Source organism: Microcaecilia unicolor, chromosome 1 (assembly GCF_901765095.1).
Source record: "Microcaecilia unicolor chromosome 1, aMicUni1.1, whole genome shotgun sequence".
Lineage (NCBI taxonomy): Eukaryota > Metazoa > Chordata > Amphibia > Gymnophiona > Siphonopidae > Microcaecilia > Microcaecilia unicolor.
This window is the reverse complement of record NC_044031.1, coordinates 135,513,480-135,527,272: the sequence shown is the minus strand read 5'-3', so window position 1 is coordinate 135,527,272 and position 13,793 is coordinate 135,513,480. Positions and strand designations below refer to the sequence as shown.

Sequence of the window (13,793 nt, the reverse complement as noted above, 5' to 3'; positions counted from 1 at the left end):
CAGCAAGATTTTTTTCCCACCTACTGTGGAATCTGTAGGATACAGAACATAGTACAGCTTTCCATAGAAAAGGTTTATTCAAATCTGGTAGCACCTCAATAATAGCAGCACAAAATCCCTTCATTGCTAGATACTTTGGAGGTCTTTTACTAACAACTAGCTCATGTTATTTGCCATAGAACTAATTTTATTCCTATGAGCCCTGCAGCAGAAAACATGAGCTATTAGTAAAAGATCCGCTTTGTGAAGTTACGCTAAATCCTGTGAAGAAGCTTCTCAGAGCCTATGCTGCAAACCTTAACACCATCAATTCTGAACACTCAATACCCAAAGCAATAGCTTTATAAAGGAAGTAATGAATATATACATAAGAACAATATGCATCCCATTGGAAAAGCCAGATCATTCAGACTGATATAGATCCCCACACAAACCACATGCCAGAAGAATCTCTGACCTTGGTAGCATGAAGAACACTGACAACACTCGCCAGTTACAGAATAAATGACCAAAAATTAGAAATTGACCTGTAGCCTGGCATAAACAGTAGCCTTCCCTTCCCTACTCCCCCATCCCTCCCTATAACCCAACATCAACACTGCCCTTCCCTACTCCCCCATCCCTCCCTGTAGCCCAACATCAGTACTACCATTTCCTACCCCACACCACTCCCTGTAGTCCAGCATCAGCCGTGCCCTTTCCAATCTCCCACCCCCAACCAGAAACACATCAGCATGAAATATAAAACTTTTTTTTTACCTGAGGATTGCAGAGTCCAAACCCACCAAATTGAAATTATAAAACTTTTTTTTTAAATCAGCATTATACATACAACTGTTTTGTGTAACCTGACCAGTGCAGAGCCCTCCCCAACCAATCCCCCCCCCAGCAATCCAACTTTACACAGAAACTTTTTTTTTTTTTTTTTACCTGCGTAGCACTTCGCTCCAGAGTCTAATGCAGTACCCCCGATGAGGCCCTGAAGCAGTGTGCTGAAGAGGAGGCCACGGGGGAGAGTAGGCATGACTGGGGGTGGGGGTGGGGTGGGGAATGCCGCACTTCTAGCCTCTGCTCCTGCCCCCACGCACTGTGTACAGCACTGCTTCCACTCTGCAGCAAAATCGGCCCAGGAAGTTGTTTATTTGGAGCTCCGGCGCTGCTTGTTTTTAACTTAGCTTCTGCCCCCCCCCCCCCCCCCCCAGTACTGTGCCATGCTGCTGGAGAAATATGGACTCTCGTCAGCCCCAGACGCTGAACCCGGCGTCTGGGGCTGATGAGTGTCCAAATTTCTTCAGCGGCATGGCACAGCATGAGGAGAGAGGGGGGGGAGCTAAGTTTTAAAAAGCAGCACCAGAGCTCTGTTGCACGGGGGCAGGAGCAGAGGCTAGAAGTGCTGCGTGCAATAGAGCAGCAGCCTCCATGGGGAACTTTAAGCAGAGCAGACTTGGCATAGGTAAGTTTGTAGTGAAGGGTCCTCCCCCTTCTGAATCCCAGCTCGACTTCAGGGCAGCCCAAACAGCAGCAAAAAAGTAGTTCTGCGTATGTGTGTGTGTGCAGGGTAACCAGTTTATAAATCAGCTGATTGGTGCAGAGGCTGAGATAGGGTGGGCCTGAGCTGAGATTGGGTGGGCCTAGGCCCACCCAGGCTTACCCATAGCTACGCCCCTGGATGAGACGACTTCCCTATGAGGAAAGGCTAAAGCGGCTGGGGTTTCTTCAGCTTGGAGAAAAGATGGCTGAGGGGAGATATGATAGAGCTCTATAAAATAATGAGTGGAGTGGAACAGGTAGACGTGAAGTGTCTGTTTACTCTTTCCAAAAATACTAGGACTTGGGGGCATGCGATGAAGCTACAAAGTAGTAAATTTAAAATGAATCGGAGAAAAATTTTCTCCGAGGACAAGCAGGCTGGACATCACGCATGGGTCATCGTCCGCGATGGCCCAGGAGACTGGAAGTCAAACAAAAAAGCTTTCAAAAGTTCTAGAAGCGGCGTGGCGTGCACGGGGACAACGCACCGCGCATGTGTGAGTGACTTCCCACCCGCGACGCCCGTGCGCTTCCCTCAGTTTTTTTCTCTGCGACTGCGAAGGGGTGGTGTTTTTTCACTGCTGCTCGTCGCTTTTGCCCAGATCATTTTTTCGCGTGTATCGCGTCCTTTTTTCTATTCTTTTTCTAATAGTTACTTCAAATTTTTTTTTAAAAGTTGTTTTTTCCCTTTATTTTTAGATTTTTTTCTCATTTTTTAAAAGTTTCCTTTCTTTTTCATTGCGGCCGCCTTTAGGCCGCGTCTTTTTTCCCTCTTTTGTGCCTTTTTAAGTGGCACCATCGAGCCATTTGATTTCGCGGACGCTATTTTCCCGCCCATGTCAACGAGGACTCCCAGCGGCTTCAAGCGCAGTACTCGCTGCAACCGGACCATCTCGTCTACCGACCCTCACGTATGATGTCACCAGTGCCTCGTGGCCGATCATCTTCCAGCTACTTGCAAGCTGTGTAAATTAATGAAGAAAAGGACCCAGGTGGCTCGAGAGGCTCAACGCGAGAGACTTTTTTCGGATCAGTCCGGACCTTTGACGTCGGCATCGGAATTGGTACCGAGGTCGGTGGCGTCGATGTCGAGGGAAGCAGCACCGAGAGTCCAGGTAATGGCTGCCGAGAGACCACTTCGAGCTGGGAGCAGCAAGGCATCGAGTGGGACTCCACCCATCTCGAGGCTTACTGCTATGCAGGCTCCCCGGGACCGACCTGAGTCAGACCCGGCCCCGAGGAGGCGTGAGGATTCCATGTCCTCCTCATCGGTACCGAGGAGTGTTGATGATGGGCGTCGGGCGAAGGCTAAGAAGCATCTTCATCGATCTCCTTCCAGACACTGTACCGAGAGCTCCGGGGAGCCGAGGGAGTCGGCACCCGAGAAGCATCGGCGCCGGGAGGACCGCTCACCCTCCATTCAGGAGGTGCCGATGCATCGGTCGTCCGGCAGCCTGGTACCGGCTCTCGAGCCCCCTCAGATTCAGGTACCGACTCCTGCACCGGCCCCACAGTCTTTTCCGATGGCAGCTCTCGATGAGCGTCTCCTGGCCATTCTTCCAGGAATTCTGGAAGGACTGCTTCGTCCATCTGCCTCGGTACCGGAGGTGCTTGCGCCTCCTGTGCCTACTGCTGAGACGACGTCTGGTCCAACTCCTGTGAGGAGGTCCCCGCCCTCGGTACCGCTTGCGGTACCAGAGCCGGTTGCCACCCGGGTCGACTCTCCCTCGACGTTGGTGGAGGAAGCTTCGCTGGAGTCCAAGCAGGGATCGACTTCTCGACATCCCCCACGAGGATGTCGATCCTCGAAGTCGAGACAGGCTCGGGTTCGGGCTGCTCTTCGAGAGCTTCTGTCCGATACCGAAGAGGAGAAGAGGAAGACCCCAGTTATTTTTCGGAGGAAGACTCCTGTGGGCTTCCTTCTGATCCTACTCCACCTATTGAAGTCAGACAGTCTCTACCTGAGTGTCTTACTTTTTCATCTTTTGTGCGGGAAATGTCTAAGGACATTCCATTTCCCATGGAGGTTGTGGACGAGCCCAGGGCTGAGATGCTCGAGGTCCTGGATTATCCTTCTCCACCTGCAGAGGTTGCAACGGCCCCCCTGCACAATACGCTCAGGGAAGCGATGTTGCGGAATTGGTCTTGCCCTCTCTCTAATTCAGTTGTCAACAAGAAGTCTGAGTCCCAGTACAGAGTCCATGGTGAGCCTGTGATGGTGAAGGCCCAACTTCCTCACGATTCTATGGTGGTGGACTCTGCTCTCAGAAGAGCCAAGAGTACTAGAGACTATGCCTCAGCGCCCCCTGGCAGAGAGTCTAGGACCTTGGATTCTTTTGGAAGGCATATGTATCAGGCTGGAATGCTCGCCGCAAAGATCCAAACATACCAGCTGTACACGAGCATTCACTTACGGAACTCGGTGAGGCAACTGTCCAGTTTAGTTGAAGCTCTCCCTCCGGAGTTTGCTGAACCTTTTCACCAGGTGGTCAGGCAGCAGAAGGCGTATCGCAAATTCCTGGCCAGGGGGGCTTACAACTCTTTTGATGCCGCATCCCGAGTAGCTGCTCAGGGTATCGTGATGCGCAGACTCTCATGGCTGCATGTCTCGGACCTGGATCAGAAGACCCAGCAGCGAATATCGGATGTTCCTTCCCGGGGGGATAATCTTTTTGGAGAGAAGGTTGAGGATATGGTCGATACCCTCAAGAAGCATCATGATGCAATGGATTCTCTCTCTCGTCGGACGCCTTCTGCTACTACCTCCTCCACTAGGGAAATCAGTACTTTCAGTACTGTGTACTACCCTTCGGTCTAGCATCTGCGCCCAGGGTCTTTACAAAGTGCTTGGCAGTTGTCGCAGCATCGCTACGTAGACTGGGAGTGCATGTGTTCCCTTATCTCGATGATTGGCTGGTGAAGAACACCTCGGAGGCAGGAGTTCTACGATCCATGCAGATTACTATTCAACTGCTCGAGCTGCTGGGGTTTGTCATAAATTATCCAAAGTCCCAACTGAGTCCAGTACAGAAGTTGGAATTCATAGGAGCTCTGTTGAACACACGGATGTCTCGAGCTTATCTCCCCCAGGCAAGGGCAGACAATCTTCTGGCCTTAGTGTCCTCAGCGCGAACATCTCAACAGATCACAGCTCGGCAGATGTTGAGGCTTCTGGGCCACATGGCCTCCACAGTTCATGTGACTCCCATGGAATGTCTACATAAGAGATCAGCTCAATGGACCCTAGGTTCCGCGTGGTGTCAGGCTACAGGGGATCTAGAGGATGTCATCCGTTTTTCCACCGATTTTTGCAATTCCCTACAGTGGTGGACCATTCGCTCCAATCTGACCTTGGGACATCCATTCCAAATTCCTCAGCCACAAAAAGTGCTGACGACGGATGCATCCCTCCTGGGGTGGGGAGCTCATGTAGATGGACTTCGTACTCAAGGAGTTTGGTCTTTTCAGGAAACAGGTCTTCAGATCAACCTCCTGGAATTACGAGCAATCTGGAATGCTCTAAAGGCTTTCAGAGACCGGCAGTCCAATCAAATTATCCTAATTCAGACAGACAATCAGGTTGCAATGTACTACACCAACAAGCAGAGGGGCACCGGATCTCGCCCTCTGTGTCAGGAAGCCATCCAGATGTGGCTGTGGGCTCGCCGTCACGGCATGTTTCTCCAAGCCACTTATCTGGCAGGCATAAACAACAGTCTGGCCGACAGGTTGAGCAGGATAATGCAGTCTCACGAGTGGTCACTGAACATGGACGTTGTCCGCAAGATCTTCCGAGCGTGGGGCACCCCCTCGGTGGATCTTTTTGCCACTCAGACCAATCACAAGGTTCCTCAATTCTGTTCCAGGCTTCAGGCCCATGACAGACTAGCGTCAGATGCCTTTCTCCTACATTGGGGGGGGGACAGGCCTTCTATATGTGTATCCTCCCATACCTTTAGTAGGGAAGACTCTGCTGAAACTCAGGCAAGACCGCGGAACCATGATTCTGATAGCACCTTTTTGCCCCGTCAGATCTGGTTTCCTCTTCTTCTGGACTTGTCCTCCGAAGAACAGTGAAGATTGGACTGTTTTCCGACCCTCATTACCCAGAACGAGGGGCCGCTTCTACTTCCCAACCTCCAGTCTCTGGCTCTCACGGCCTGGATGTTGAGAACCTAGAAGTTGCCTCTTTAGGCCTTTCAGAGGCTGTCTCCCGAGTCCTGCTTGCTTCCAGGAAAGATTCCACAAAAAAAAGAGTTATTCTTTTAAATGGAGGAGGTTTGCCGTCTGGTGTGACAGCACTACTACTACTATTTAGCAAGGCCCTAGATCCTTTTTCTTGACCTACACGGACCCTGCTTGAATACCTTCTACACTTATCAGAGTCTGGTCTTAAGACTAACTTAGTAAGAGTTCATCTTAGTGCAATCAGTGCTTACCATCAACGTGTAAAAGGTCAGCCTATCTCTGGACAGCCTTTAGTTGTTCGCTTCATGAGATGTTTGCTTTTGTCAAAGCCCCCTGTCAAACCTCCACCGGTGTCATGGGATCTCAATGTCGTTCTCACCTAGCTGATGAAACCTCCTTTTGAGCTACTGAATTCCTGCCATCTGAAGTACTTGACCTGGAAGGTCATTTTCTTGGTGGCTGTTACTTCAGCTCGTAGAGTCAGTGAGCTTCAAGCCCTGGTACTCCATGCTCCTTATATTAAATTTCATCATAACAGAGTAGTCCGCCGCACTCATCCTAAGTTCTTGCCGAAGGTGGTGTCGGAGTTCCATCTGAACCAGTCAATTGTCTTGCCAACATTTTTTCCCCGTCCACACACCCACCCTGGTGAAGACAAGTTGCACACCTTGGACTGTAAGAGACCATTGGCCTTTTACGTGGAGCGGAAAAAAAACCCCTATTGACAGTCTGCCCAGCTGTTCGTTTCTTTTAATCCCAACAGGATGGGAGTTGCCATTGGAAAACGCACCATCTCCAATTGGCTAACAGATTGCATTTCCTTCACTTATGCCAAGCTGGGCTGACTTTAGAGGGCCATGTCATGGCTCACAATGTTAGAGCCATTGCTGAGTCAGTGGCTCACTTAAAGTCAGCCTCCATTGAAGAGATTTGCAAGGCTGCAACGTGGTCATCAGTCCACACATTCACATCTCACTACTGCCTTCAGCAGGATTCCCGACGCGACAGTCGGTTTGGGCAGTCAGTGCTGCAGACTCTGTTTGGGGTTTAGAATCCAACTCCACCCTCCTAGGCCCTTTGCTATTCTGTTCCAGGCTGCACTCTCACTTAGTTGTGTTTATTTTCAGGTCAATCTCAGTTATGTCCTCGCCATTGCGAGGCCCAATTGACCCATGTTCATTGTTTTGAGTGAGCCTGGGTGCTAGGGATACCCCATGCGTGATGATGTCCAGCCTGCTTGTCCTTGGAGAAAATGAAGATGCATATCTGTAGCAGGTATTCTCCAAGGACAGCAGGCTGGACATCATCACAACCCACCCTCCTCCTCTCTGGAGTTGTTGTTCTTCTAGTTTGCTTTTCATATAACTGAGGGAAGCGCACGGGTGTCGCGGGCGTGAAGTCACTCACGCATGCATGGTGCGTTGTCCCCGTGCGCGCCACACCGCTTCTAGAACTTTTGAACATTTTTTTGTTTGACTTCCGGTCTCCTGGGCCGTCGCAGACGACGACCCATGCGCCATGATGTCCATGCCTCATGATGTCCAGCCTGCTGTCCTCGAATACCTGCTACAGGTATGCATCTTCATTTTCTTCACTCAACGTGTAATTCAACTCTGGAATTCGTTGCCAGAAAATGTGGTAAAGGCGGTTAGCTTAGCAGAGTTTAAAAAAAGGTTTGGACAGCTTCTTAAAGGAAAAGTCCATAGACCATTATTAAATTGGAGTCGGGGAAAAAATCCAGTATTTCTGGGATAAGCAGCATAAAATATTTTGTAGATTTTTTGTGGATCTTGCCAGGTATTTGTGTCCTGGATTGGCCACTGTTGGAAACAGGATGCTGGGCTTGATGGACCTTTGATCTGTCCCAGTATGGCAATACTTATGTAGGGTGAAAGAAAGAGAGAATGCGCGTAAAATCAAATGGGCTGATATAAACACAGGGAAGATAAAAGTGGGAAAAAAACATAAAAAGAAAGATCAGTTCCAGACAAATGTAGAGAAAGAAAGGAAGAAGACAAGAGGAGAGCGATGGAAAGGCCAACGTGATAAAGAATTTAGGAGAAGAATAACCCAAAGAAAGTGGAAAACAGAGTTCGACCAGCCATTTATACAAATAAAATGCCTGGACAAAATGTCAGTTTTACAAGAAATTTACACTGATTTCTTTATATTTTGCAGAATTGAGGGTGCTTCTATTTCTCTAGTGTTGCACTGTGTGGCTTCTTGGGGCTTATATTTATTTTTTGTCTACATATTCATATTTTAAGGTTGTGATCACTTATTCTGTACATGGCAAGGGTCAATTGGTGTTCAATATTTGTGCCTTAGGCCAGGCAATGCATGGAGTTTCTATTTAAGCATCTGTAATATTTCAGCTTGTTCAGTTTCCCAACAGGCATATTGATGTTCTAGGTCCCATGGCAATATTTTGTGTTGAGTGTTCCTAGGTAGAGTCCTTGTTGTATTACTTCTGTAACTTAGTTAAGTCCTGCATAATTTGTATAGATTTTGTATTACATGTACTTCATAATAAGCTTGGAACTGGAGAGGGCCTATATTTTATTGATTTGTCACCAAAATCAGAATTTTTCTTTTTGTATGGTGAGTTCCTGGGGAAATGCCCAAGTTCTGCTTTATATAAGAACACTAGTAAAAAAAAGGCCCGTTTCTGAGAGCAATGAAACGGGCGCTAGCAAGGTTTTCATCAAAGTGTGTATGTTTGAGAGTGAGTGTGTGAGAGACAGAGTGAATGTGCGAGTGTGTGTGTGTGTGTGAGAGACTGTGTGTTCGAGAAAGAGAGTGTGCCGCAGGGGTCCCCCCTCCGTGTGTTGGCGTCCTTCCCGCTCCCCCCTTGTTTCCTTTTCCCATTTCCTTCTCGTCCCCCTCCACCCTCCCAGCCTCAGGGTCGTGGCCCCCCCCCCCCCCCCCGGCCTCCAGGATCGTGGGCCCTCCGTCTGGCAGCGTTTTTCTGCATCGTAGTGTGTATGTTTGAGAGAGTGTGTGTGAGAGAGAGCGAGTGAATGTGTGAGTGTGTGTGTGACAGAGTGAGTGTGTGTGGAGTGTGTGTGAGAGGGAATCCCAGCTTCAGGGTGTTGGCCCCCCTCCCTTGGCCTTTCAGGATGGTGGTCCCTCCGTCGCCCTGCGTTTTCCCCCCTCCCCCCCTCGCAGCTTCAGGTTCGAGTGCCCCCTTCCTGCGCCTTTCAGGGTCGTGACCCTCCCTCCGGACTGTGACGTTGAAGGTGGCTCCCTTCCTGGCACGTTCAGGCAGGCAGGGTGGCTCCCTGCGTCTGTCCGACATTCAGGCTGCCTGCCTGCATCGCTTCCTCCGTGTCTCCCAGTTTGTGCGGGGCGATGGGAGTCCTGCAGAGTTGGAAAATGGCCGCCGAGGATCAGGGGGAGATGGCGTTTGGCCGAGTGTCATTGCGCCGCCCTTGACGTCATGACGTTATGACGCGAGGGCGGGCCAGACACTCCTGGCCAAACCGTACCGGATATCTCTGGCGCCTCAAGTTTCCGGCTTAAGGCTTCATGGAACGTTGGAGGTGCCTTTTATTATATAGAGATAAGAAAAGCCATAGTTGGGCAGACCAATTGTCCAGTCTACCCAATATCCTGCTTCCAGCAATGGCAGAATCCCGAGTAACAAGATTCCATGCTGTCAACCCCAAAGATAAGTAGTGGCTTTCCCCATGTCCACTTTAATAGCAGTTTATGGAACTTTCCTTAAGGAACTTGTCAAAAGCTTTTTAAAATCCACATCCTCCAGCAATGGGTTCCAGAGCTTAATGATTCATTGAGTGAAAAAATATTTTATTCTATTAATTGTAAAAGTATTACCATGTAACTTCATTGTACTTTTTTGAAATAAATAATTCACGTTTACCCATTCTACACCACTTTTGTAGACCTCAATCATATCCCCCCTCAGCCATCTCTTTTCCAAGCTGAAGAGACCTAACTTCTTAAGTCTTCCTCATATGAGAAGAGTTCCTTCTCCTTAATCATGTTGGTCGCCTTTCTTTGAACCTTTTTTTTTTTTTTTAATTTTGTTGTATCATTCTTAGAGGAGGGGCTGTAGGGGTTTCTTTAGATGCAAAATAAACATATGTTTAAGTTAACTGCATGATGTTCCAGTGTGCAGTGTCAGGGGTGAGTATTTTTTTATATTAGATTTTTCAGGCTACATAATTAAACTGCCACTTCAAAGGTTTACCTGTTTTATTAAGAGCTTTATAAAAAATTTATATTTGTTATCGGGACGGACAGACCATTTGGGCAACAGGGCAGTGTCCGGGGTCTCCGAGGCTCTCCCAGCCTCGGCGGGCCCTCTCAGGTCCTACCTTGAAGGGCCCTGGTGGTCTAGTGGCCTCTGTGGGGGCAGGAAAGAATCCCACTCTTTCTTCCCCGCTGCTGCTACTCTGCTTAGCGGCGCCAATGTGTTTTAAAAATGGCTGCCGAGACTTCCTGGGGCAGTCTTGTGAGACTGCCGAGACCAGAAACTCTACTGTGGGATGTCTCGGCATCCATTTTGAAAACACAGTGGTGCCAGGCACAGTAGCAATAGAGGGCAGGAAAGAGTGGGGCTCTTTCTTACCCCTGAAGAAGCCACTAGACTACCAAGGCCCTTCAATATAGGACTGGGGAGGGCCCACTTTGTCTCAGGGATCTTTAGTGTGTGGGAGGGGGAGGCTGTAGTGTGCGGGAGGGGGACAGCGGTGGGGTGGTGAGCAGTGGCCAAAGAGGGGGCCCCGACCACTGTCAGTCTGCCCCTGTTCGTTATAAAGCAAAGTTGAAGCATATGTGTGTGCCACTGTGGTAATTTGTATTGCAGGATACTATGATGTGTGTTGAGATGTTGACCAGACACAAGTCTACTATAATGGCAAAGTTTAAGTTATGGGATAATGCAACTATATTTAAAAATGTCAGTATTTCCATAAGTGTGTATGGGGTTTATGTTGATGCAGGACAGACTGTTTACTAGAAATCCATCAAGTGCACTCAGTGTCATTATTTACTCACACCTATATGCCTAGTCAGGTCTGGCTACACCACTGTACTGCCCGACTTGAAACTACCACAGCTGCCCCTCCCCCACAATATGATTCCCTATAAACTAACCCACTGTTCCACAATTGCCTCACCCCAAAACTAGTTCCCCAAACTACCCCTTCCCCCTTAAATTTGCTGCCCCACAAGTGCCCCCAACCCCACCTACCTCTCCTACAAATAACACATACCCATCACGAACAGTATGGAACATAAAGATTAAGCCAGTGGTTCCCAAACCTGATCCTGGAGGCATTTCAGCCAGTTGGGTTTTCAGGATATCCACAATGAATAGTCACGAGACAGACTTATATGGTCTGTGCCAGAGCCGGTGGTTCGGAGGCAGGGATTGTGCTGGGCAGACCTATACGGTCTGTGCCCTGAAGAGCACAGGTACAAATCAAAGTAGGGCATACACAAAAAGTAGCACATATGAGTTATCTTGTTGGGCAGACTGGATGGACCGTGCAGGTCTTTTTCTGCCGTCATCTACTATGTTACTATGTATGCAGTGGAACTAGTATATGCAAATCTCTCTTGGATATTCATTGTAGATATCCTGAAAACCTGACTGGCTGGGGTGCCTCCAGGACCAGGTGTGGGAACCCCTGGCGTAAGCCATTGGCTAACTTGGCACATACTTTGAATCTGGACATTTTTTTCTGAGTTTAAAACCTCTAAAGCTACAGTTCTCTAGTTCCCTCTGCCCCCTGCCTCTCCCATCCTTGAGTGAGCCTTCCCTGCCTGCTTCCATTGTAACTAGTAGCAGAGGCTGTAGGTAGGATCCAGCCAATGAGAAGACAGTGGCGGCAGAGGACTAGAAGGCAGTTCTAGCCACAGAAAAGGAGGAGGTGATCTGAAGGAAGTTTTTGTGCAATGGAAGTGAATTTCTACATCAGGCGGGAGATAAATTAACACTCTCCAAAAAATGTCACAGTACTTTTCTATAAGAGAAGCAGCTCCAACAGCTGCAGCATAGAAACAGTACTTCACTGTAACATTGTGATTAAAGGAATTTCACCTTTCACCCTGCCTTCCTCTCTCATGTCCTCTTGATCACAGACATACAGAAAGCAGACAATATATACCAACACCCAAATCTGTACCCCCTCCCTGACATACACACCTATGCACTTACATGGAGAGAGGTTGAAAAGAATTCCATGAGCCTTGCTATGTATGCTTTTCCCACTTGTTTGTTTAGCAATATTGCTAGAGTGCCTTCCCAATGAAAAGAAACATTTCCAAAATGGTTTACAAATCAACACAATAGAATGACACAAGAATGAGAATTTATGGTACTTACTTTTACATTTAATAAAACTAGATTTTGCCTTGTATTATCATTAAAATTGTATAACATAGTGAAAGATGGAAAGCAGAATCAAACTAAAATCTCCAGGTTTCCCAGCTCAGTCTAATTGCTCCATGACCCTTCCTGGTCCCTAGTAAGAGGGCCAGTTAAAGATGCCTCTTCTATAGCACTGCTGCTGCTAATGCTGAAGCGTAAGCATGCTTTTGTGAATGAGTTGTTTCTACACCTATGTATATACTATGAATCTACAGTAAAGTAAATGTCAAATTTGTACTTGTTCACAGGTAAATGGTATCCCTGAAGAAAGAAAATTGACAGAAGCAATGAATTTGTAATTAAATGATGTGGTCTTATTTAACAAACTAATGCATGGGGTTTTTTGGGGTTTGTTTTTTTTTAACAGCACAGTATATAATGTGCATGCCAGTATTGCAGCATTAACTATTTCACTGCCAAACACAGTCTACAATTTCTAATACACTAGTGTGCTGCATTTTTTTGTATTTTGAACATATACCATTTATAAACAAAATTAATAATAAAATACCTTCCTGGTTAACTTTATACATTTATTATATTGTGGTCTTTCAGAATAAATATCTTATTAAACAATTAAATATGTGCTCATAGATCTTATAGAATCTTCTGTGTATTGGAATACTGAATGAGAGCCTTCTCATGCCATAACACATCTTATAAAGAGTTATATGCATTTTCTTCAACCTGTTTCCTGATCAGATAGTATTTATTTATTTGTTGCATTTGTATCCCACATTTTCCCACCTATTTGCAGGTTCAATGTGGCTTACATTATTCCGTAATGGTGATCGCCATTTCCGGAATGAGAAATACAAAGAGGTATTGCATTAAAGTTCATAAGTGACAGAGTAAGATAAGTGTAGAGAATTCATGTTCGGAATGAGAAATAGAGTGGTATTGCATTAAAATTCATTAGTGACAAAGTAACTGAAGTAGTCAAGTATAGAGAGTTCTGTTTTGTCCATTTCTGGTATGTTTCGTTGTCTGGTGTTTAGGGTAGATTATTGTGGTATGCCTTATTGAACAGGTTGATTTTTAGTGATTTTTGGAAGTTAGGTCGTGCATTGTTTTTATGGCGTTTGGTAGTGCATTCCATAGTTGCGACCCTCAGGGGGAGGAATGCTGGCTTCGGCCTAACCCCTGGTAAGCCTTTCCTCAGCTGAGAGGTGCCCAGCTCTACCACCGGCTGCCTTTCAGGTGCTATGGAGGACTTGCAGCTCATCTGCATATCCTTACAGCCTTCTCCGGGGTGACACCCAGGTCCACTCCGATCCACTCAGGGCCTCCGCTCTAGGTGCCCAGCGCTCCCACCAGGTGCTGTGGAGGACTTGCAGCCCTTCTGCATTTCCTCACAGCTGTATCCGGGGTGACTCCAGTTCCACCCCGATCTTCCCAGGGCCTTCGCTCCAAGTGCACAGAGTTTCCAGGTGCTTTTTGGCTAGGATCAGGCGACCCTCAGGGGGAGGAATGCTGGCTTCAGCCTAACCCCTGGTAAGCCTTTCCTCAGCTGAGAGGTGCCCAGCTCTACCACTAGCTGCCTTTCAGGTGCTGTGGAGGACTTGCAGCTCATCTGCATATCCTTACAGCCTTCTCTGGGGTGACACCCAGGTCCACTCCGATCCACTCAGGGCCTCTAGGTGCTGCGTGCCGGGGCATTTTTCTCTTTGTATCT

General features: G+C 47.8%; 1 protein-coding gene across 1 annotated transcript in view; it reads left to right on the top strand.

Moving 5' to 3' along the window:
• Window positions 1-12,646, top strand: part of LOC115460098 (epsilon-sarcoglycan-like) — a 59,402-nt gene extending 46,756 nt beyond the window's left edge. The window contains exon 7 of the mRNA XM_030189942.1: window positions 12,367-12,646. Within this exon, the coding sequence (XP_030045802.1) occupies window positions 12,367-12,383 (17 nt within the window). The 3' untranslated portion in view covers window positions 12,384-12,646. The remainder of the gene's footprint in view (window positions 1-12,366) is intronic.
• The last annotated feature ends 1,147 nt before the right edge of the window (window positions 12,647-13,793 follow it).